Raw genomic sequence first — 23,676 nt, 5'->3', positions numbered from 1 at the left:
TATGAGGCTACAAAGCGATTCTACAATTTTAGGGGCTTCCGTGGGGTTTTTAGTTCGTGATTTTTAACTGCATGATTAAATTAGAGGTAATATAGTACCATACATAATGATAAAACGAAAATACAACATAAAGGTATAGACAACTTTGATCTACCCCCAGTCACAGGTAACGGCCAGCCGAAATTACCGGTAAGCAGTTAGCTACAAGTACAACTTTGCGATGGTGTCGGTACCAGGGTTCGGTTTGATATACTGTAATGTGCTTATGCAGTTGTGCTAGCAATATACCGGTAAACATCTTGTAAAGGCTGGCAACGAAAGCATGGCTGAAAGGATAAGAATTACATATTCAACACAGGGAAATGGCAGAGCTTAATCATTTGGCTACCCACCAGTCCCTTAGAGATGAATTAGCCAGTTGTTTGTTTTCAGAAGTTGAGGTTACATTCTATTCAAGGGATGATTTGAAGCCCGAAGCTAGTTCTGTAATTCGAACCGACCAGCCAGTTGTTTTTGTACGGTAGCTCTTTCAAATTTGTGTCAAAATGATTTCAAATAGATTTATATGGATACAATCGCATTATTACTTTTTTGTTAGCATCACATCACTCTAACCTATCCTCTTCTATTTTTAAAAATGCAGATAAAATTAACATGTATCCATTACACAAATATGTGTATGAAGATAATATATCAGAAGTATCATCTTTACTTAATTCTGATAAAGATATCTTATCACCCAACTCATTGAAAGACTTACATGGTAATACACCTTTGCACTTATCAGTATCTCTGGGACATAAAGAATGCACACACTTGTTGCTAAAACACAATCATCCTATTGCTGTAAAAAATACATTAGGCTGGACACCTTTACAAGAGGCAATAAGTTATGGAGATAGGCAAATTTTGACCTCATTATACAAAGCATTGCGTAAGCAAGGAAAGCAATCAATCAAGAAGAAAAGAAGTGAACTGCTTTCCGCCCTGGATAAACTTGGTGGGGATTTTGAAATGGAACTTCATTGGGATTTCCAAAGCTGGGTTCCATTTGTTTCAAGAATACTCCCATCAGACACATGCCTAATATATCGCCAGGGAAGCAAAGTTAGAATGGACTCCACACTGGAAGACTTCAGTGATATGCGATGGGTAAGAGGAGACATTAGTTTCATTGTTGACTTCAGCACAGAACCCGAGCCGGAAATAACTTTGATGGACAATAAGAGAATGGTCTATCAACGTATGAAAAAAGTGTCACAACAGGAACGTGAAGCAACTATCGAAGATGAAGTTGATATCACAATGAGCTCTGACATTGTAGATGCTTCGATAAAAACTCGGGATGTCATTTTGGATCGGGTTCAAGAAGGTTGGATTTTTAAACAGGATAAATGTGAAAAGATAGGCAAATTTCCAGCTGACTTTTATCGCTTGAAAGGACTTACTTTTCAAACTCGTAAGCGTCGTGAACATCTTTCTGAAGAAGATATACGTAAAAATAGGGCATTGAGAGATGCTTTCAGTAGGGGTGAAAATACAGAACAAGTTTTGGAAGAAGCTGAAGGAGGGATCGAAAAGAGAAAATCTCTTCCCGTTCCATCCAAACCAGAGATGACTTGGGATCAGTATATTAAAAGTCCACCCGGTGATTACGAGTGCTTAGGTCGTAAAACGAAAGTGAAAACGAGCATGAAAACATTTGAACCACTACTCGGAATGAGTAGAGAATTCCCTGTCACTTTGGAAAACCTGCTACCTATCCTAGAAGCGCTTGGCCCAAAAGCTAAACTATTCTCCAAACTTAGAGACTTTGTGACCATGAAATTGCCTCCAGGATTTCCAGTCAGAATAGATTTACCTATTTTCCCTACGGTAAAAGCCACTGTGAGCTTTCCACAGTTTCAGTTTAGAAACGATTTTGACGATGCTTTTTTCTCAGTTCCTAAGAGCTATAAAGAAGACCCATCCTGGTTCGACAAATCAAGTAAAGAACGGCAGGTGGAGAGAAAGAAATCAAAAGCATAATATGTTATAGCTTTGCTGGTAATGTTATACCAAAGCTGCCCATAGATATAGAAGGGGATACTACTTTGCACACATTAATAGATTTTTATTATTTGAATATTTATCATTGGCCTCAATTTACATTGGAATGCTTCATTCGTCACTTAGTAAAGACTATGGTACATTGGCTGTTATGCTGCAACTTTTGAGCGTATACATATATGAGCAATGTACATAGCTCCTACCTCGTTATTGCGCCCATTGTCCTATTTTGATTCAATAGGTGTAAAATGTAGTGGAATATGGTATTGCACAAAGATAATATTGTCGAGGTGATGTTCATGTTTTGTGCCAAAATGCAATTCAGATTTATAACAAACAGCATTGATGGTTTCCCTTTTTTAGTAGAAGCATATCTATTTGATACGCACTTATTAATTCTTTTAATGTATGTATGTAAAATGATTATGTATATAGATTGTATCATGCACTGTATTTAACTGGACTAGGCAATGTCAAGTATGCCTATGCAATCTTGTAGACTGAAAGCTAGAGGTGTATGGCACGTGTAACGGTACTGGAAAATTCTAATTGGAAGTCATATCTTATCTTATGGTTCAGGAAACACTGGGGAAATGACCAGTGGAAAAGGAAATGAATTTACCCAGTGCTTGTAGCACTTCATCCAGATGAAATCAATGTTTATGTGTAATATGTTATGTTGTGCAATTTTAAATTTGATTATCATGTGAATACAAGAATTTAGTGTAAAACTGTAGAGAGCTGTGGTCAATCTAGATTGCCAGCTAAATCAACAAAAATGCATTCGCAAGGAAGGACATTTGGTTGGTTATTCTAGCCATGATCAGTGATTTTTTGATTCATTGAGAAATTTGCCAACTATCAGAGATGTCGTCAATAAGCATGTATGATGGGTTTACACCAATGATAATATTATTAGCAGTGCCGTAGAAAGTACTGAATTGACAATTGATTCTAAATACAAGGATTGAGCGAAACATCATTGACTACTTCGGAAAGCATAGAATAAAACATCTGTCTTCTATAAATAAGTGACCATGATATTTTAATCAAATCTCAGTTTGTATTTAAAAAATTCACCAGGTTGACTGATTTTTAAAATGATGTTGGCTCAAATCCATGATGACTCTTATTTATTCATCTACCTTACTGTTGTAGATAAATACTACTGACTGTAACTCTACAACCAGAGACTTGTACGCAATTCTAATGAAACAATTTTAAACCCAGTACACATTAGCAAAAATTAAAGTAGTCTTAGAGTTTGTAACTTTGTTGAGAAAGTTGTGGTATTTTCAGTCTGTTATGGATTAGGTGATAAAAGGGTATGTAAACAAAAAACGATTTAACATAATCTACATAAATAGAACAAAACACAAAATAAAAAAAGCATAAAAGCAATTCAAATTATTTGTATAAAAAATGGTTCAATACTATTTTTAAACATTACTTATCATAAATTTTCATGTAGTTTTTACCCAAACTTGGTACACTAGTCAAGTAAAATGGCATGGGTACGATTGCCAAACTCTCTTTTGCCAAGTTGTTTAATCCCTGTAAAACGTTGGTACCTGAAAACTCTAGTCTTCCATGAACAACTGTATCCTTTGCCAACTCAGGCAATACTTTTCTACCTCTGAATTTTGTGTGAATATCTACAGTAAGATGTTCCATAACGGGTTGTACGAATGGACCAAAAGCCTCAGTGTTTGCTCTCTCATTCTTCTTTTTATGTTCTTTATTTTCTGTCCACACATTCTTGTTTATTTTTTCAGAAGTTTTGACCATTTTCCGAGGTAAATAATACCCTTGATCATATTTATATAGGTGTGATGCATTTTCATCACGATGCAACAGAATTTCTGCAAGTGAGTCTGGACATTTACCATCCAAAGGCAACATTGTAAATGATTCTGCATTTAAGCACTCTGCGAGGCTTGTACAGACAATTGATTTAATAAGGGCTGTACCAGTCTTTGCCATTAAAAAATAACAAGATTCTGGATAATGTATTATGTATACAGCATTATGGGATTCTGGTTTGGATACTCTACACCAAAATGAATATTTGTGTTTCCTTGCTGCCACATCACAAATAGTAGTTTTGTTCAAAGTTTCTGATATAAGATTTTGAAAATGCTTTAAATCCGTAATTGAGGCAGCGGTTCTTCTATGCCTGAATACAAGTTTATGTGCTATCCATGTATATTTTTCTGGAAACTTCATGGTGTGCAATAAATCCAATTTAGCTGTGTCGCTATATGAAATTCGATATTCATCACACAAACTAATCAGCTTTTCCATAAAAATGGACTTTTGTAGAGTAAAGTCAAGTGTTTTCAACGGGATCTTGCCCCAATCCAAAATCAGATGCTCCAAAACCGTGACACTGGTCTTTTTCATCACATATCTGAGTAAGTCTTCCATTTCAGTTTAGATAGCAGTAATCTAAAATCACTGAGACAAAAAGAAAATCACAGGTTTATCTAATATCAAATACGCACATATCGCCTCCCAGTTACAAATGAAAATGATCAATCAATCATTTATCTTCGTTGGACAAAACAACGGGCATACAGTAGGCCTAACTCTAAGTAAAGTTGAAACAAAAAAAATAACAAAACAAACACAGAAAAACGCGATTTACAATCGGGCAGTAAATTGGTTCCATAGATACATTGTTGTGATAAGTTTGTGAACAATACCAAACACAGCAAATCCGAACAGAAATGCTATGCGAGACATATTCAAATGAACTACAAGAAAAATCATAGTCGCTTCGCTACCCGTGTGGGAAAATGTTAAGAATTATGTCAGAGCTTGGGACAGAAATGAAAATACAAAATGATTGTCTAAAGAAGTCTGACCTTGGTCAAACGAAATGTTACAGAAATATATTTGTGTAAGTGTGCAGCAAGACTCTTGAATTAAATAGAATAGTTATTTTCACTCTTGCTATAGCATCCTTGCGTTATACGCATACGGATCCACCTGCGCATAGGAAGGAAAGAGCAGGGCTACCCAACTGGCGACCGTGGTCCGAATTCGGACCTTTCGAGTATTTGATTCGGACCGCACCTAGCCTAATTCTTTATTTTAGATAATTAGCCCCACTTTTAAAGTATATATGAAAAGAACTATAACTCCATATTAAGCAATTTGGATTAGCTAACAATCATTAGCCGGTCGAGGAAGTATGCGTTTAAGGATGCCGATAGACTATATAAATTCTGGAAAGACGGACCCAATTAATTTTGAAGTTTTGTATGCGGATCTTCGGTAAAAGTAGTTGAGTAGCCCTGACATACCGTATAGAGCAAGGAAAGGTGCCGTAGTTAGTTTCACGTAAACCCAACTGTTAAACTTTCGGAATGATGTACATTCAAAATACTCAATCTAAAAATGACCACTTAACTATGGCATTATCGAATTTTGACTTGAAATAGCCAGCTACGGCACCTATTTTAAACAATCTGCACCTCGCGATATTTTTTTTTTTTTTTTTAATTGGTTCACTCATTGAGTGATTTCAATAAATATGTAAAAAATAAATAAACAAATAAAATAAATTTTAGTCCACATTCCATTCATGATCCATTTGCGCGATATTAGCCTACTTACACTGAGGGTACAGTGACACATAACTTTGCGAATGAGCGACGACGACAATATAATAATAAACAAAATTCAATTTACCGCAAAACTGTCCGTAGAGACACGAGGGCACCAAAGAGCCGACTTCATGAATGGAAGTAATAAATAAAGCACAACTGGTGTTAGCAAAACGATGTAATGGACCTTTCCCCGAGCATCGACTTCTTTGTTTACATCGTGACATTGGCCAATCAGCAAGATGCAAAAAGTGACGTAACAATGCCCTCTTTTCGAATTCGCTCAGACACTTTTCTCACTCCGACATATTTTCAAGCGTGGTTGTAAACATTATTTTGCTTTTCGCGATTTTGAACTCTATTCGTTAGTTTTCAGTTGTGTTTAGAAAACTTAAATATAAATCAGATAATTCAATGATCACACTGTTAGGCCGCGAGCCGAGGCCCTGAAAAACGCCTAAAAAGTGAGTTTCGTAGCGCACATCAGGTAACTACCTGAAAATGATTTTAAAATGTTCCTTAGAAATTTAGTAACAAATATTGCCTTGTTCCCACTTCCAAAAGTTGCACGTTTTACAGAAAAGACGCTTTTACTACAATAAATATGTGTTACCATCTGTCCTATTTTCTCTGCTTTTCCGGTATCATGGGCCAATGAACGCAGACTTCTGCATGACGTAACAGTCAAGTTAGTCAGCTGTAGGTGGATCCCCAGTGGTCGGATGAATATCAGATGTACTCAACTGCTCGCTTTTGCGTTGAGTAGCCTTTCCATAGTTTTTTTCAGTTGCCGGTAATATTAGTCCAGTTATTCTAAGGAGGTGTTGAAAAGTATAGGTAAGATATTAAACACTTGTATATCCTTGCCATAAATAGCAATTTTAGTTGAGCACTAGCTCATAAGACGTTGTTAAATAGGTACGGTGCGGTAACTCCAAGGAAGGCTAGACCTAGAATAATACTGTAATATGTCACAAACAACGATATTTTCTGGCTTGCATGAAATGTTTATGATTAATTTAATGACTCTTCTTGACTATTCAGCAGACTTATACTACTATATAGGCCACAGCATATTTGGAAATAGAAATGAATGGCTGTTTCTGTAATGCACGGTTGTGTGAAAGAGAAGAAATTAATCAATTTTACTAATGTCGGTTGGTCTAGGTAAATCTAAGTTCATAGAGTCGACAAGAACCTGGGAAGCAATGATAAGTTATGCCGGAGTGGAAATAAAGGTAGCATTGGAAATGATTGAGAGGTGAGAAATGAAGTTGTAGACACACAGTTGATGTTTCAAAATATAGTCTATAGTCCATACTTATACTGTCATAGGACATTTCAGACTGTGATATATCAAAATTTAGTGTAGATATAGTCTAGTAATGGTATGCAAACACTGCTGGACTGTAGAACATGCAATGAGCATATATACGCTCATTTAGTACATCAGATAAAATGCATTATGTATTCAAGGTATTAGTTAGTATTTAGGGGTATTTTTAAAATCATGCTGCTCCAAATATTATTTTCTTCCTTATTTTAGATACTGTACTACAAAAGAAAACGGCAATGTTCCACCAATCCGACCTAACGCAGGCTCTGATCCCTGCTGCTATCAGTGCTATAAAATGGATTAAACAAGAAGTCTTGAAGCTTAAAGGTATATGAGAATCATAATAGTTGCAAACAGCTTAGATGGGCTATTCATATTGAAATACTTTAGCACTTTTCTGCAATTGGAACTGCCCATCAAATTCATGTTGGAGACTTCATTGAGATTTTCAATTCATTTTTTCCCCTCGACTATGAAGATCTTTTGAGGTTAACGAGGTATTAATAAATAAAGCTGAGGAATTTGAAGAGGATATGAAGAATGTAAATGATACCGGTACCAGGGCACGTCTATTTAACACTGTCAAACATAAGGATTATACTCTCCACCCAACAATGATTCACTGAAGAAGCATGTGGCCCTCAAATCAGTTCTTGAGTTGGCAAACTGCAAAGAAAAATAGTCAAAATAATTTATGAAAGTGTGCCAAAATCAACTTAAATTGCACAGATTTTTGTTTTTGTATTGACTGCAGAAGTCACAGTACACCTATAGAGGAAAAGTCGATTTTTGAGTTAGTGGATTTCGAAAACAATTCAGAAGAAAGTGAATTAGATATTACAGTTGATTTAATAAGTATCATACATTTGTTTTTTTTTTCGGACATTTGTTAGTGTCGTAGTCCTGTTTCTAGAAATATTATTGCCTTTGTTCAAATACATAACCACATAAACTAAAAAAAGATTAATTGTAAATTGTAATATTTCTGTTCACTATGTTATGTACATATTGTACATTCATTTAATTTTCTTGACTTTTGCGGTAAATTTCTAAGTGAGAAATAACTGATTTATTTGTGTTTTCGTGCTCACGATGTTAATTTGTGACTTCATTGCTTAAAAATAAATACGGTTGATACTTGATAGCTTCTATAAAATGGATGTAGCTTTTTATGCTGTTCTTGTTGTAAACTGCTTGTGGTTATTACATAAAATTTATTCTCAAATGTGAATCAGCGTTGTTGGTGTCGCTGCTTTCGAGGTCACTCCCGACTCCTGTCACACAATTAAAGTATTTTTTGTTGTTGGTTACATGTATGCCATATTTTTCGTAATCTACCTAATAAATTATGATTGACTGAGGAAGTCCGATTTTGGTCAGGCAAAACATTACAGGAATACATTTGTGTTAGTGTGCTGTAGGGCTTTCGGATTGTATAGTTCTTATGTATGCGTTGTAAACTTATGGTTATTGAATTTCCGAGAACCTCTTATATTCAATTTCGCACCAGGATTGTGGAACAAGCTGTAAGGCGTTCATTATGTTCGTTTTCACACAAAACTGAAGAATTTATTTAGTTACCAGATGTGCGCTACGAAACTCATTTTCTGGGCGTTTTCATGGTTTCGTCTCACGGCCCATATCCGTGGTAAGGATCTACAAGTGTTTAATAATTTACTTATACATTTTTCAACAACGTCTTAGCATAACTTAACTAATAATAACTAAACAGGGCTATGGAAAGCCTGCCCAACTCAGCGCAAGGTCGAGCAGAAATAACTGATATTCATCCGCTCGCTAACAGCTGGTTTAATTCAATTGTTACGTCATGCAGAAGTCATTGTTCAGTGCCGAAAATGTAGAGAATATAGGACAGATCGTAGCACATATTTCTTGTAGTAAAAGCGTCTTTTCCGTAAAACGTGCAACTTTTGGAAGTGGGAACAAGGCAATATTTGTTACTAAATTTTTAAGATACATTTTAAAATCATTTTCAGGTAGTTACCTGATGTGCGCTACGAAACTCACTTTTTAGGCGTTTTTCAGGGCCTCGGCTCGCGGCCTAATAAGGGCGTAACGTGGAACGGCGAGCACAACCGAAGCGCGTGATCAGCGGTGCGTTTGAAGACTACCTATCACCCGTGCGGCCGCGCAACTTTTACAATAATGTGAGATGCTCCGAAGACGCTCTCGTTTACAATAATATAAGAAAACAGTTCTAATATCGGTAACTATTAACCATTTTTTCGCGTTCGACTATCGCACTCTTTATGGGTAGAAAATGTTCGTGTTTTGTGATAGGTGTGTCGCGAATATTTAAAGAGCTAAATAGTAGTGTGCCGCGATATAAAAAAAAGGTTGGGGACCACTGCCCTAGATGCTCTAATATTTCTGCGTCGATATTACATGAAATATAGACGTCATTTCATTGTCACGCAAGTTGTTTCAATCTTTTACTTAATCCCGAAAAATCCCGGGATTAGACGGCTTAATCCCGGGATATCCCGATACCGGGATTTCAAAAACTGGTCCAGAAATCCCAACCCTACTACTAACCCCTGAACGTTTATGGTTAAGCGGGTGGCTGGAGTTAATATTAAGTTAGCGATTAGTATGGGTCTTTTTCCTAAATATATCAGTCGTCAATTCTCCATTTCCTTCTCTCTGTATCTGGACATCTAAGAAGGCTATTGTCCCATTGACTTCTTTTTCTATGGTAAATTTTATGCTTGGTTCGATCGTGTTGATGTGGTCGTGGAACGCGTCACAAAATTCCTCTTTGATTTAGCGCTATATAAAAGTAACTCGGAAACGACTAGAAGATGATAATAACCTGAAAGATAGAACGAAACTATCAATTGACCAAATTTACGAAGCCTTAACTATTTGCTTAAGTGCGGCCAATCTGAGCTTTAGGGGGGAAGCACTATAAACAAATTTTCGGTACAGCCATGGGTTCTCCTGTTTCGGTCGTTGTTGCCAATATGGCCATGGAAGATGTGGAAGAAAGAGCCTTAACGTCCTTTCCAAATAGCCCAAGAATCTGGGAAAGATATGTTGATGATACGTTCAACATAATCAAAGAGGAATTTTGTGACGCGTTCCACGACCACATCAACACGATCGAACCAAGCATAAAATTTACCATAGAAAAAGAAGTCAATGGGACAGTAGCCTTCTTAGATGTCCAGATACAGAGAGAAGGAAATGGAGAATTGACGACTGATATATTTAGGAAAAAGACCCATACAAATCGGTATCTTAATTTTAATTCCAGCCACCCGCTTAACCATAAACGTTCAGTGGTTAGTAGTCTTATGAATCGTGCCAAAACTCTTATATCGGATGAAACAAAGCAGAAACAAGAACTAAATTTTATTAAGAAGACTTTACGACAAAATGGATATCCAACGAGAATGTTCAGAAATCATGTAAATTTCCAAAAACTGCCTGATAAACCCAAACCAATCTCATCTACCACCATTCCGTATGTCCAAGAACTAAGTGAAAAAATTCGAAGAATTTTGGAAGACGTTAAAATCAGAGTACCTAAGTTTTAAACCCCAAAACACTATCGGCCAATTGCTCTCCAACGTCAAAGACCGCCCATGTCCTAAACAAAAAACGGAGTTGTATATGCATCCCATGCAGCGATTGTTCTTCAGTCTACATTGGAGAAACCAAAAGAAGCTTGAAAACTCGCAGCAAGTAACATCTAAGAGATAAACAAAAGAAAATTGATAAGTCGGCCCTTTCTTAAAACCATAGCATCGACTGGGAAAACAGCAGGATACCAGAAAAAGAAACTCTCTCTCTCGAATCGTATCACGAGGTGGATAACCTCGGGACCTGTTCTAAAATAGCAACAGCAACCACCTAATCGATTCCAAATTTTCAGCACTGGTACTTGAAAATGGACTTGCTGTTTATCCTAATTAAATTGGAACTTTTTATTGGGAATTGCTTGTCCGACGATCTTTCCGCTAAACTCTGTGCTCTCACGTCTTACCACACCCGTGCATAACGCGTTTACAGACAATGAATTATATTTCATGTTCACCGGTTTTTCTTCAAAACAAGTTTATTTTTTTTGTTCAAATATGTTCAGCATTGCTTTGCCTCATTGTTTTTAATTACAAATAACTACTTACTATGTAGCTGATAATTTAGCTGCTTAAGGGATCTATCACAGTCCATTATTCTGCCCCACTAAATCCCTTCGCCAATTGCATCAACCACCAAGCTTCTATACTTTTTAATCATGATGCTTGATACATACCAATGTACTTAAGTTGAATAAGAACCGTGAGAAATTGGTACATTTTAGAAAATCAAAGTGGAACAACAAATACAAAGTGACTGTTTTTACCAATATGCTATATTAATTAATATGTAATTAACTAAATTCTTGGAAATACCAGGCAATTTATTTGATGATGTATTACTACAAGATACTTTCTACACATGGTGTCTCGAATTTCGGGTTTATTGTTCCAGTAATGTGAGGCTCCAACTAGATACTACAATTAACATCAATTAATTGAAGATAAACAACAAAATAATTCAAATCAATATCTAACGATTAAATCGATCGCGCAAAATATAAACAACAATAAATACTAAATTTATGGTATAAAGATTATTTAGCTTCACCAAATACAGAATGAAAAAATTATCATCTCCAAATTTCCTAAACAGATATTCATTTAATGTTCATATTCCTTCAATAATTGGCCAGCAATAACGAGGTGCTGAATTTCACTTGTGCCCTCATAAATTTCTGTTATTCTAGCATCTCTATAATGACGTTCTGCTGGCATGTCAGTAACATAGCCCATTCCCCCCAATATTTGCATAGCTTGGTGAGCAGCATAGGTGCCAGTTTCTGAGCATGCTAGTTTGGCCATCGCTGCCTCTTTCGTAAAATTATTACCAGCGTCTTTTAGCATAGCTGCCCTCCAGTTCAGCAATCGTGCGCTTTCTATTCGGACTGCCATTTCAGAAAGCTTGAATTGAATGGCTTGCAGTTTGTTGATGCTCATTCCAAATGCTTTCCTGTCTTTAGAATAAGCAACTGCACAATCCAATGATGCTTGAGCAATACCAAGTGCCTGGGATGCTACACCGATTCTGCCAGCATCCAGTGTCTGCATTGCAATTTTGAAACCAAATCCGCTCTCTCCCAAAAGATTTTCTTTGGGTATTCGACAGTCTTCAAATATAAGGGAAGCGGTAGAAGAAGCTCTAATTCCCAACTTATCTTCTTTCTTCCCAAGACTAAGACCAGGTGTTGGCATTGGGACTAGAAAAGCACTAATCCCTTTGTGGAGCTTTTCTTTGTTAGTAGTTGCAAACACAACGGTGGCAGATGCTTCATGAGCATTTGTTATCCAGGCTTTCGTACCGTTCAACACCCATGAATCACCATCCAATGTAGCGGTTGTCGACGCAGCGCCCGCATCAGATCCATTACCAGGTTCACTTAGTGCAAAGCAACCAACTTTACTGCCATCGGTAAAAGGTTTTATGAATTGTTCTTTTTGTTCTTCTGTTCCCCATTTATTTATTGGACCAAGATACAGAGAATTGTTGACTGTCATAACAACACCAGTAGATGCACACCCTCTGCTAATTTCTTCCATAGCAATAGCATATGCCAAGTAGTCCAATCCAGCCCCACCATATTCTCCAGGTGTGTCAAGTGCCATTAGTCCCATATCCCCCATTTTCTTTATTTGCTCCCGTGGAAAAGTGTGATTCCTATCAAGTTCACCTGCAATTGGAATGAGTTCTTTTTCTGCAAAATCAGCACAAGTCCTTCGAAGCATTTCATGTGTTTCTGAAATAGGTCCCATATTTGCAAGGTAATTTACATTTCGAACAGACGGCAAAATCTTCTTCTCAAATATCCTTATCGTCTTGCAATTTCCAATTAAAACATGCTGCTGGAGCTTACGCATACATATATTTATCGCCATTCTAATTTATTGAACTTTTACTAATGCATATCTACCATAAAACAAACAAGATTGAAACTTTGGTTAGGTGGATTGTTAAACAAATTAAGATCAATGTCTAATTACCATTTGATAGATTTTCAGAATTTACATAAAACAAAGAATTGCATGAAGGGACCCAGATATTCACACTACCTCATTCAATCAATGAGAGTTTTAAAATCATATATATATATATATATGCCAGATATATCATAAAAAAAAACATTAAATCGACAACAGTTTTGTTTTAATTTTAGATACACTCTATATTATATTAGCCAAATTTCAGATTACTAAGGGTGGTCACTTTGAATGGAATACCTAACTTTCCAAATTAGCTCAAGAGTAAAGACTAATTTTTTTTCTAATTGCTGCCATTTTGTTTCGGTCAGCAGACCGTTATCATTCTACTTGTTGCAAATTGTTATACTTTTAAAATGTTATTTGATATTATTATTATTCAATGTCTAAAGAAACACCAACTTCAAGAAATATAAAAATTTGATTCAACATAGTATTGGATTGTAGTCCAATATCACTTGGTATCCAAAACTACCCAGTTCTATTAATTAACCTATGCAAGTCCGTCGACAACAAATTTGCAACTGTGAAAAGACTATACAAATTCATTGCATAAACCATGTACTCCATTATTTTCCCATATTGAATGTTTCAATTTTCTAAAGTTGCTAGGATATTTCCTTTATTATAATGTATGTAATTCCATCTGCAGTATCATCCATAATTGTTCGCATGAACTGAATTCTTCAACTTTGCATTTACACTAAAATCTTGCTATTTAACCTTCTCAGTCTGTATCAAGAGGTTATTGAAGAGATTTCAATCCTTTTCAGATTCTTTTGCATCATCAGCTTTGTCAGGTTTTGTGGGAGGATAATCAAGTTCAACAGTTACAGGTCCATCATTTTGAATATGAACTTGCATATATGCTCCAAATTTTCCATCTAGAAGAATTGATTTTTTTACCAAAAAAAACCTCATTGAAACTAAGATGGGACTCACTTACAACACATGTCCGTTGTGGTAAAACCTCTCTCGCAGGACAATATGATTGAACTGACAAGAAGGATGATTAAAATAAATCCAAACATTTTACTCACCTTTCACTTTATCTATTTTGTAACTTTTTCTCAATTTATCCAAAAATAAATTATAAAATTCTTCAGATTTGTCCGCTGACATTGCACGATGAAAATCCAATTTGTTCCCTTTCATTATGCTTTGTAAGGTGAACTGTTTAAAAATGTAAAAAGTGGTTTAAAACTGTGGAAATTAGTAAGACAAGATAGGCTCAGAAAGCATAATCAATTTTAAACATAACAAGGTATTGGGAGCAGCTGGAAGAGAAGTCCGATTTTAACACAAGTTTTATTAGAAGTTTAGAATACCTGGCTCACACACAAAATTTCCATGTCCCTGTCTTTAACACTTTTGTTCCATCTTTTACCATCATCATCTTCAAAAATTCGCAAGTTTAAAATCTTTTTGATGCTAAGGAAAATGGAGGACTTCAATCAGTCAACATAGTATTAATTAAAAATTGTTAGGCAAGAAGCATTACCTTACATGGAATCCATCTCCTTCACAGTATCATATCGTGATATTCCGAGTAAGACGCAAACACCACTTCCAATCGAACTGACTGTTTCATCACCAACTGTGAAAATTGAAAATAAAAAAATATATACAATTCAACATTGAAGAGATCGTAAAATTTTTTAAAAGTCTAAATTACAAAAAAACAATGTTTTTCGGACATTTTCTTCTAATTTTACCACAGTTATTCTTATGGAATATAGCTCATTAGAATCTTCTTTATCTCTATACTGAATAACTTCTCAGTTTTTCATTTTTTAAAAGTGGAAATTTCTACAAATTCAACATGCAATATGTAAAAGGCCATGAATAGATAAAATATTATCTATTAATAAAAAAAGATCAAGCTGAAATTTACAATTCAGTAAATTTAGGTGGTACAAAAGAGAGTGAGTGGCACAAGCCCTAGTGGTTGTAGCCTTAGGCTTGAGAGTGCTGGCATCGCAGTTTACACAACTCTGTTTCGAATCTCACAACCTTACCTATAGTGTAATAAATTGAGTAGGTAATGCCAATCCAGATAGATTACGGTCTTCCCAAAAACATTAGCCCCTATAAATGTTAAGTTAAATATCACTGGCTGCTTTAACAGGGCCGTGTTCAGAGCAAAACGCACAAATAAGTGTTGTAAAAAGTTATGAGGGTTACAGAATGATAGATGTCATTCAAGAAATGAGATGGCACAATTATCTATTTATCTGGTATTGTGATTTAAAATTTGTTTTAAAAAAGTTTTTCAGCAATGTGGAAGAATTAGAATAGACTTGTACTCTCACCCGTGACACTTGCTTTCATAACTCTTTGAATAATGGCCTTCATAATATCAGCATTTGGCTATGAAACTTAAACAAAGCTAGAGAACAACAGATAAAATATTGCCTATAAAATTGTATTGAGTATAAAATATAACAGACACAATTTCTGCCACCCAGGCCTTGTATTTAAAACACACTTCTTTGGTATAGAGAAAATCAACAAATAAAGTAAACAATATGAGGCCTGCAGTAACAGCATAGCACAATAATGCAAATAGTCTCATCAGCTTGGTGAGATAGCGAGATATGAGGATTTCGTAATAAAACATGTTCTGCAGGCAACGTCGCTTAAGGCTGCTCTAACTGTCATGAGGATGATGCAATACAAATTTAAAAACCAAGGACACCTTTTAATATCAATCTTAATATCTTTATTTGCATTGGAAGGATATGGAATAAATGATTCTATCTCCACTCTATGAATAGAGAGCTCTATAATTTCAAATTAGAAGCCATCATCATAAACATTCAAATGCTTCATTTTATGAGAAACTATATTTTTGTGCATCACATTTTGAAATATTTAGATTTGGTATGTTAACCAAATTGTCAATGTCTACAATCAACATCGGTATTTAAACAAGTTTCTAATACTCCAAAATCACAGCGCTTTCACAAGCTGGCTGACAAAGATATTACAGTATACAGTGAAAATTTGTTTTGTCAAGATATATGCATTGAAGGTTGCAGCAATCGTCCATGCTTATGTGATAAGCACATAATAACTGATAGAGATAGTCTCATATATTTTTATATCCATATACGATATTAACATACTAAAGCATTTTTTGCATAAAACAGCCCCCTCTCACTAAATTCCAGTATTTTAACATATAAATATTTATGATTTTTCCATATATCAACTCCCAAACAATTTTCCATTTCCGAGAATGTTCAAAAATTTTCCTCTTGTCATTTCACGAGATTCATCTAGTCCTAGTTGATAAGCAAGGTTTTGTAATCCACGAACTTTTTCCAATAAATTTGCAGTTGTTAAACTACCAAATTCCTGTAGCATATCAATATCGTCCTTTTCTAACTCTGCCATCCATTTTGGCGGTGATTTAGGTGACATCGGACTTCGTAACGCAGACATAAAATCTGACACACTCGACAATTGTTCTGGCCATAGATCTGGAGAAGCTCTATCAAGCTTTTCAAAGCTCATCAACTGTTCGTCGATATCATTTGGTTCAGATGAACTGGCCATGCTTTTAATATATAACTAAAACTATGTCCAAAAACTGAGAAAACAATTTAATTCAAATCACATGTTGTAATAGGCAGATAATGCATAGTACAAAGCTTACAAGTACTACCTAGTACTCTAAAATGATTTTGTTCAAATTTTGTTAAAAAAGCAAAAATGAATCCGATTTAAATACAAAATATTCAACGAATAGCGAGATATCTTGTTGCTACATTGGCTATCGATTGTTGAAGTACTTGGTGTTCAATTTCAATATTTGTCAATTTCATTCCTCTCGATTTCAAAGCAACTAGTATTTGTACAAGAAGCATTACTGGCAAAATTAGTCTTATTGTTCAATAAAAATAGCACTTTTTTTGCAGTTTTGTTGAATAACAGCATTCTAATTTACTCATCAGGTACGAGATTCAATACCAAATGGAAAAAAACAATCTTGTCAGACTTCTATTGAAAAGGGCACACAAATAAAATTTTACATAGCACTCTTGTCTAAAATTATTGAAAACATGCATGAATACTTGCTAAAATACTTGAAGGAAAACATTCTAATTTACTGCTTTGCTTGATGCAGGAGATGGAATATGACTTGTGCAATAACAAATACAAATATTGCTTCATAAAAGAAATTGGTTCAGTTAAAAATACAACTTTGATGAATAATTTTGATCAGATGCCAAAAAATTCTAAAACCCATTTGGTTATCATCGCAAACAAGTTTGTTTTTATTTATTATAGAATTATGTGATGAACCACATTGCATGCAAAAACAATATGCAGGATAAGATTTTGACCGAATGGAAAAAATGAATAAATAAAAACATTATGCCTTTAAATACTTCGAAAACATTGCGCAATAAAATATTATCTCTTCTAAAATAACTACAACAGTCCATGTATAAGAGAGTGTATTTCATCTGCACCCGATTGGTCTACTAATAAAAATTGGAAGTTTTTTCAGCCATCCTTCGACTTTATTGCTGCTTTTTCATAGAATTTTTAACATATTCTTCAGTGGCTTTCCAGTAATAAATGATTTGAAAAGATATTACTGCATTTGCGATTGTAGAAACTATATATGTAAGAATAACAATGTTGTCTCCAGTCTCTTGTATTGAAGTGAAAATTCTGGCAGTTGAACCAATGAAAGTCAGGAAAACAGTTATAGCCGACAGCTGTCCAGTGTGTCCATTTTTAATGCTTTCAGCTGCCTGAATCATCTTTGCTATAACTATGGCAGGCATGTTGCTTGCTTGAAGCGCTGCAAGAACATTTGTGGGAGTGATACCAGATACCAATACGAACAGTATGACGGAGTAAATTACAAGGAAGACGATGGCCAATTGAGGTTTACCTCGGTAGTATTGTACCAAGCAGGCTATAATTGTGACTTGGATGAGCAAAAAGAATGAATCACCCCATGCACTGAATGGAAAACTTCTAGCAATGCTGTAAGCACACATGGAAGTGATTGCATACAATTCCAACAGTACAGAAGAAAAACTCATTCCCACCGCACTTGATGACTTCAACAACTTTTGAATTTGAGGTACTTTTACAAGAACTGCTCCCATGATAATACCATATCCTAAGCATTTGCTGATCACTGCTTTCAGACATGGTACGTCGAGAAAATTGAAGTCAGTAAAAAAGATCTCATAACACACAGGAGTCATTAAAAAAGACATGAGACTCCGAAAAGCTTCCATAATGTAAGGTTTTGTCAGTCTAAGTACAGTACTTGATATTAAATTTTTAACAATAAGCTATTAGTTAACTGTATATTGTACAAAAATATTGATCTTTACTACCATTGAACAACTGAACATACAGCAAAGCAGCGCCTATTGTTTACTAAATCAACCATAAAGAGCAGAAGATCATAAAACAGAACTGACTAACGGACAATCAACCCAATCATACCAAAAATCTGTTATAGCTTATAGGCTATGATGCCTAATAAATCAGTACCGGTAAATGCAGAAATGAGTGACAAGTGACATACTGATGTATTGAAACATTCAATATGCAGATTCTTTTGACATCTTTTACTAATTTTATTAGGGCAATATCTAAGATACCTGGATACGTTATCTAAAGTCATCAGAGTCCTCAGCAAATTATCTGTAATTGAAGATAGACGTGCTTGCATCAGAATTTCATTTCATTTATCTTATATTTCAATTGACTATCCGTCCTTTGGAACCCGATATTGTACCGAAAAGTTTATTGTTTCATTTTAATTGATAAAAACACTTTTCATCCCGCCAAACATGACCGCCCTCGTCGCGTTTGTCAGCCGTGTTGCTCAGCAAAATCTGTGACTGCTGCCTTTCAAGTTAACGTTGCATACGTGCCCGCCATGAGTCATGACATGTTATAGTCCGGCAGATAAGGGGACCTTTTTGGCCAAGTTTGATTTCAGATATAAAGTTTTTAGGATAGGAGGATAGGATTTACATATTTATCCCGGGGGGGGGGGGGGGGAAAGCCGATAAGACGGCTTATCCATATGGCGAACCACGGCCTCTCGTCCGGTTACCATTCCAAGTCGGGTATGGGATTAGATTTTACTGTATTGTTTGTTTTCGGAAGCATGGACTTAGGGGTGGAGGAAGCCGTAACCGACCAGCGGTTACGTGAACCACCCACCCAAGGAGTCCAGCAATCCTCTCGCACATAACCATCCCTGCATGGGATTCGAACCTGCGAACCCACGCAGAGTAGTTAGAGGTGCGGTGGCGAGCGTATTCCTAACGCTTAGCCCTTTGAGCCACATCTTTTTTTTATTTGTGATTATTCATCTTGGGGTCATTGCCCATCATTTCTACATGGGTGTGGAGTTTGCAGCCTTGAGCAGCGGCTCGATATTTGTATTATTAGTGTTTTTCGTCAAACCTGTGCATCATAATGACGCACAACCTGTTACAATACTATGTTCAGGTTGTGCGCAATCTTGGTGCACAAACTACGCAAGCACCAAATTTACTAGGAAATAAAATCAATAACTTTTAGGTATTTGTTGAGCCCAGCTTTGGGTCGCGACCCATATACTGTACATATGTAAATACTGTCGAAAGAGAAACATACGCGTAAAATAAAGAGTACTATTTCAAAATACCGGTTTTTGTTGCAATTAACAATACAAGCCTGCTAATGCAGTCGCCAGTGGTTCAAGTTGATATACACCCTGTGGAGAACAGTCAATTATTTGTTAGCGAGAATTATTATGCAGCGGGATGATCACGACGACGCAGTGAAAGATAATGATATCACGAGAACAAGAATGAGTAAATTGCTACATTTTATAGTATATCCCTGGGAAAGAATGTAGTTCATTCTTATGTTCCATGCCAATGCTTTTCAAACTACCAAAGACTCTCAACACTTTTGCTTCTTATCTTCTATAAAAATACATTGTTATATATTATATATTCGCATTTCCATCTGTTTGTTCGTGCTCCCAGATAACCGATCAGCGGCCTCCAAGGAGGACGGGGTCCCCTTTTAAGAAACCCTGTCATAAACTAAAAGAGGCGACCGTGCTTCTCTTGCCTGTTGTCATGCTGTCCCTGGAATTCAGCTACAACAAAAATTTCACGAAAACGGATTTTTAAATTTTATGATTTTATTAATATTCTCAACAATGAATGATATACGGGTGGTAAAATGCCAAGTTATTCCAACAACTTGAACATGTTTTGCAATTTACAATCAATATTTTGTATGTAACTTTGTTTGACAGAGCCCCAAAAGCTCTAACTACAAATATCAAAAATGTGAGGCCAAAATAGTCACACTACAACATTGTCAAATGTGCTGTATTTACGATAGATAACAGGTTTACCAAAAAGAATTACATGAAAAATGGTAAAATAAAGATCAATTCAGCTATATCTACTTGGTGATATGCATCTGTTGATGATTTTATGCGTTTGTTTCGGAAGTTTAATAACAGAATTAATTGTGGTTGTTGGGGATGTTTTGAAAAAAAGTTGCATGGAAAAAAGTTTTCACAAAATGTCAAGGTTTGATAGTAGTAGAGAAGTAGAAAAAATACTCCCATGTTTTTTTTTCATTTGATAACCACGCCACAGAACTTCCCCGATAAGTATACGCAGCAATTGCGAGAGGCAGAAATGCCAAGATGGGATTTCATCGCATTGCAAACCAATATTAGCAATTCTTATATATATTCGCGCATTCCCATTTGAACAGCGTGGAAAAGATTATACCCATCTACACACTTTAAGAACTATGTCAGATGAGCGTCATATTATCGAATATCAGTAAAGGAATAGTACAATGGGAAAAGACATATAAGGCGGAACTTTCAGTAGTATGCAATCAAATAATCTTATTGGACACGTAGTGGACATAACGATCGTTTCAATATTATGTTGTTGTTCTTGTTCTTTGACACGTTTTTAAAAAGTCGCTTTTCTCTTCGAATACTGGACCAATTGCTTTGAAATTTTCAGTGGTTAAAGATTAATTTTTTCGCTAGAAGGCTATTACTTTTGTTTATTCTTAAATTTTATATGAATCCTATGAGATATGATATTTCATACAAAATACTGGCATCACCGATTTAAGGATGTTGGAAACCAACATGCAATATTACAAAACTTACTTTCAACACGCGGTTTGAATGAATGAAAAAGCTGAAACTAGTATTCTTTAGAACAGCATACAAATTCTATAGATTGAAATCATACACAAAAGCTCGTCAAAAACCTATAGCTCAATAATCAAGTGGAATTTAATGCATGTGCGCAAAAATGTGCGCGTTACTACGTACAACCGAAGCACGCAGGAAAATGTGTGTGATGTACTAGTATTCAAAACGTTTGACTCAACTATGTTTGCATAACAGGTGCACATCTCGGTTTCGCATACGCATACCTTCTATCTCCACAAGGATATATTAATTTTGTCAAAGTCAATGCAGCACTGAAAGGTTGCAGTTCCTCCAAAAGAAAACACGTTACACATCTTTAGATACCAGTGGATGGTTTTACATGGCCTTGTTCGGAGTGAAAGACGAGGTCAAATATTCCAATCCAATTCAACTAATAAAATATTTCCCTAAGCTTAAACTAGGAAAACGAATACGCGCGGCAACGCAAATGTAGTTTGAAGAGCGCAATAGAAAGTGGCTAGATGCTGTCGATGTATCTTGGCTTGTAGTAGTGACATAAACTACCATTTATTCTACCAAAATTGAATTTCTGACATTGTAAGGAGATTCAATGTTACTATGTATGCAAAACTAAACCATGTAGTTATGAAATAATTGTTTTTAACAAAAAGGCGCTCCTGAAGTATTCGTACCAAGATGGCGCACAACCTGAGCATTGTATGTTTACCAGGTTAGGGTTCAGGATGTGCGTCATCTTGGACCGAATACTTTAAATCCACTTAAAAAAAATTGCTCAACATTATATACTCCACACTCACCTGGGTATCATTATATATGTCATATACAATATATCTAAACAATAAAAAAAGTTTATTTCCCAAAACAATGTTAAGGCCCGATTCTGCCGGACTATAAGTCATGTCGCTTGATTTGTATCAGCCTGATGTAATAAAATGGGTTCCATTACATTTGAACCCATGACCATTGCACCTGCATACTATTACACCTATAAAAAAAAATTTTGTTCTGCGGATATTTGAACCCATACTATAACCCTAACCCGTGAGTTTTAGCACCCGCATATAGATTGAACCCGCGGATATACACATGGGTTCAAATGTACGGTCATGTCAAATGTAACCCTAACCCGTGGGTTTTAGCACCCGCATATAGATTGAACCCGCGGATATACACATGGGTTCAAATGTACGGTCACCAATAAAATGCATATTGTCGAACACGTAGGTAGAATATGAAAACAAAGTGGAATGGCAGTGGCACGCAAACAAATTTTGCCGCATTAGATAAAGATAAGTTTATTTCGACTCCATAATCAGCATAAAGGCGATAAAACGGTTGATAAAAACAAAATAAATAAAAACTGATTATGAAATCAGGAGAGTAAAAAAAAACCTTGGATAAGGTTTACAACGTACAAAATATAAGATTGCCAAAAGGTATTGTCGGAGGAAGATATTTACACGTCTACTGTCGTTACATTGGGGCTTTGCGTCAATTGTATTTTACTATATTATCATTCCATAACATATTATTAATTTCCGCTTCTTTTTGTATCGGATTTCATAAAAAGATAATCTCAACCAAGAGATAATAAGTCAAGTTTATTTTTTCCAACCAGTCAAAAATCAATCAATGGCGTTTGGACGTTATAATCCCGTTTAAAGGGCACAGATAGGGGTAACGCTTTTTTGAGGGGTAACTTTTTAGTAGGATTATAACCAGTGGGTAAGATTCAAAATTTTACGAACGGGTTCTCTTTTGTATCGAACTCGTCAAAAACAGGTTCCCTTATTTCATAAAATATATGTCACTACATGAGCTGCATTAACACGGCATGTTTTACGTTAATCTAATAATGCCAAATATAACGCGAGTCGTCAGCTGCGATGCACTTTACCCATTTGCTGCAGTCGCCTGATGTCTGAATCAAGTTCGCTTCGTATCGTGGTATTTCAAGAAAGGGTGCGCCCGAACTTAAATGACATGAAATTGAAATCAGTGAACCCGTTCATGTTTTTTTTTGTTTGTTTTAGACGACGACAGCATCATATTTTACGTTCCGAAAGTTATATATTAGATTTATTAGAGGTGTTGCTTAGGAGGGGGAAATATACCCTCTTTAGATGAAAGTTATTCTTTGAACAAAAGCATAAAGTTTTCAGAAATGAAATATATTTTGTGAGACAAGTACTGCTTTTTGTGAGTGACAAAGTTTTTTGAAACATCTCCATCAGCAAGCTGAATTATGCAGCATTCGTTTCCGACTCACGACAACATTATAACTAATACTCCGAAATTTATAGTCAGTTATTGCTTAGAAGTAGTCGGTTGTTTAGATACGAGAGTATAAGTACCTACTGTTTTATAAATTTGCGATGC

At 35.6% G+C, this 23,676-nt stretch overlaps 7 protein-coding genes and 1 long non-coding RNA gene across 8 annotated transcripts; 3 read left to right on the top strand and 5 right to left on the bottom strand.

Moving 5' to 3' along the window:
- Nucleotides 1-624: 624 nt before the first annotated feature.
- Nucleotides 625-2,785, top strand: LOC120335714 (ankyrin repeat domain-containing protein 13C-B-like). Its single transcript, XM_039403303.2, has one exon. It carries the CDS (start codon nucleotides 655-657, stop codon nucleotides 2,026-2,028), a length of 1,374 nt encoding a protein of 457 aa, XP_039259237.2. The 5' UTR covers nucleotides 625-654; the 3' UTR covers nucleotides 2,029-2,785.
- Nucleotides 2,786-3,301: 516 nt separating this feature from the next.
- On the bottom strand, nucleotides 3,302-4,527 carry LOC120335715 (centromere protein N-like). Its single transcript, XM_039403304.2, has one exon. The coding sequence runs from the start codon at nucleotides 4,474-4,476 to the stop codon at nucleotides 3,496-3,498; it is 981 nt and encodes a 326-aa protein (XP_039259238.2). The 5' UTR covers nucleotides 4,477-4,527; the 3' UTR covers nucleotides 3,302-3,495.
- A 1,706-nt stretch (nucleotides 4,528-6,233) lies between these two features.
- Nucleotides 6,234-8,357, top strand: LOC144419608 (uncharacterized). The gene is made up of 2 exons (XR_013474169.1): nucleotides 6,234-6,921; nucleotides 7,207-8,357. It is a non-coding gene; the product is annotated as an uncharacterized LOC144419608 (long non-coding RNA).
- Nucleotides 8,358-9,980: 1,623 nt separating this feature from the next.
- On the top strand, nucleotides 9,981-10,556 carry LOC144432061 (uncharacterized). The gene has a single exon (XM_078120089.1). It carries the CDS (start codon nucleotides 9,981-9,983, stop codon nucleotides 10,554-10,556), a length of 576 nt encoding a protein of 191 aa, XP_077976215.1.
- A 680-nt stretch (nucleotides 10,557-11,236) lies between these two features.
- On the bottom strand, nucleotides 11,237-12,974 carry LOC120335229 (short-chain specific acyl-CoA dehydrogenase, mitochondrial-like). Its single transcript, XM_039402704.2, has one exon. It carries the CDS (start codon nucleotides 12,972-12,974, stop codon nucleotides 11,703-11,705), a length of 1,272 nt encoding a protein of 423 aa, XP_039258638.1. The 3' UTR covers nucleotides 11,237-11,702.
- A 30-nt stretch (nucleotides 12,975-13,004) lies between these two features.
- On the bottom strand, nucleotides 13,005-15,529 carry LOC120335231 (D-aminoacyl-tRNA deacylase 1-like). The gene is made up of 5 exons (XM_039402706.2): nucleotides 15,389-15,529; nucleotides 14,583-14,673; nucleotides 14,405-14,507; nucleotides 14,117-14,249; nucleotides 13,005-13,960 (listed from the first exon to the last, which is right to left on the bottom strand). The coding sequence occupies exons 1-5, from the start codon at nucleotides 15,429-15,431 to the stop codon at nucleotides 13,836-13,838; spliced, it is 495 nt and encodes a 164-aa protein (XP_039258640.1). The 5' UTR covers nucleotides 15,432-15,529; the 3' UTR covers nucleotides 13,005-13,835.
- LOC120335232 (protein lin-52 homolog) lies at nucleotides 15,466-16,637 on the bottom strand. The gene has a single exon (XM_039402707.2). The coding sequence runs from the start codon at nucleotides 16,635-16,637 to the stop codon at nucleotides 16,287-16,289; it is 351 nt and encodes a 116-aa protein (XP_039258641.1). The 3' UTR covers nucleotides 15,466-16,286.
- A 34-nt stretch (nucleotides 16,638-16,671) lies between these two features.
- Nucleotides 16,672-18,434, bottom strand: LOC120335230 (mannose-P-dolichol utilization defect 1 protein-like). The gene has a single exon (XM_039402705.2). The coding sequence runs from the start codon at nucleotides 18,341-18,343 to the stop codon at nucleotides 17,609-17,611; it is 735 nt and encodes a 244-aa protein (XP_039258639.2). The 5' UTR covers nucleotides 18,344-18,434; the 3' UTR covers nucleotides 16,672-17,608.
- Nucleotides 18,435-23,676: the final 5,242 nt, after the last annotated feature.

Source organism: Styela clava, chromosome 2 (assembly GCF_964204865.1).
Source record: "Styela clava chromosome 2, kaStyClav1.hap1.2, whole genome shotgun sequence".
NCBI lineage: Eukaryota > Metazoa > Chordata > Ascidiacea > Stolidobranchia > Styelidae > Styela > Styela clava.
Note: the sequence above shows the minus strand (reverse complement) of the source record. Positions and strands in the feature narration are given on the sequence as shown.

What these genes read in the sequence shown, in the direction of transcription:
- LOC120335231 (XM_039402706.2), bottom strand. Translation starts at nt 15,431, where the DNA reads ATGAAGGCCATTATTCAAAGAGTTATGAAAGCAAGTGTCACGG. An exon ending in GTGAAGGAGATGGATTCCAT is followed by an intron (nt 14,508 to 14,582) that starts GTAAGGTAATGC and finishes CATTTTCCTTAG; the next exon opens with CATCAAAAAGATTTTAAACT. An exon ending in CAAAATAGATAAAGTGAAAG is followed by an intron (nt 13,961 to 14,116) that starts GTGAGTAAAATG and finishes CAATTCTTCTAG; the next exon opens with ATGGAAAATTTGGAGCATAT.
- LOC144432061 (XM_078120089.1), top strand. Translation starts at nt 9,981, where the DNA reads ATGGCCATGGAAGATGTGGAAGAAAGAGCCTTAACGTCCTTTCCAAAT.
- LOC120335229 (XM_039402704.2), bottom strand. Translation starts at nt 12,974, where the DNA reads ATGGCGATAAATATATGTATGCGTAAGCTCCAGCAGCATGTTTTAATT.
- LOC120335230 (XM_039402705.2), bottom strand. Translation starts at nt 18,343, where the DNA reads ATGGAAGCTTTTCGGAGTCTCATGTCTTTTTTAATGACTCCTGTGTGT.
- LOC120335232 (XM_039402707.2), bottom strand. Translation starts at nt 16,637, where the DNA reads ATGGCCAGTTCATCTGAACCAAATGATATCGACGAACAGTTGATGAGC.
- LOC120335715 (XM_039403304.2), bottom strand. Translation starts at nt 4,476, where the DNA reads ATGGAAGACTTACTCAGATATGTGATGAAAAAGACCAGTGTCACGGTT.
- LOC120335714 (XM_039403303.2), top strand. Translation starts at nt 655, where the DNA reads ATGTATCCATTACACAAATATGTGTATGAAGATAATATATCAGAAGTA.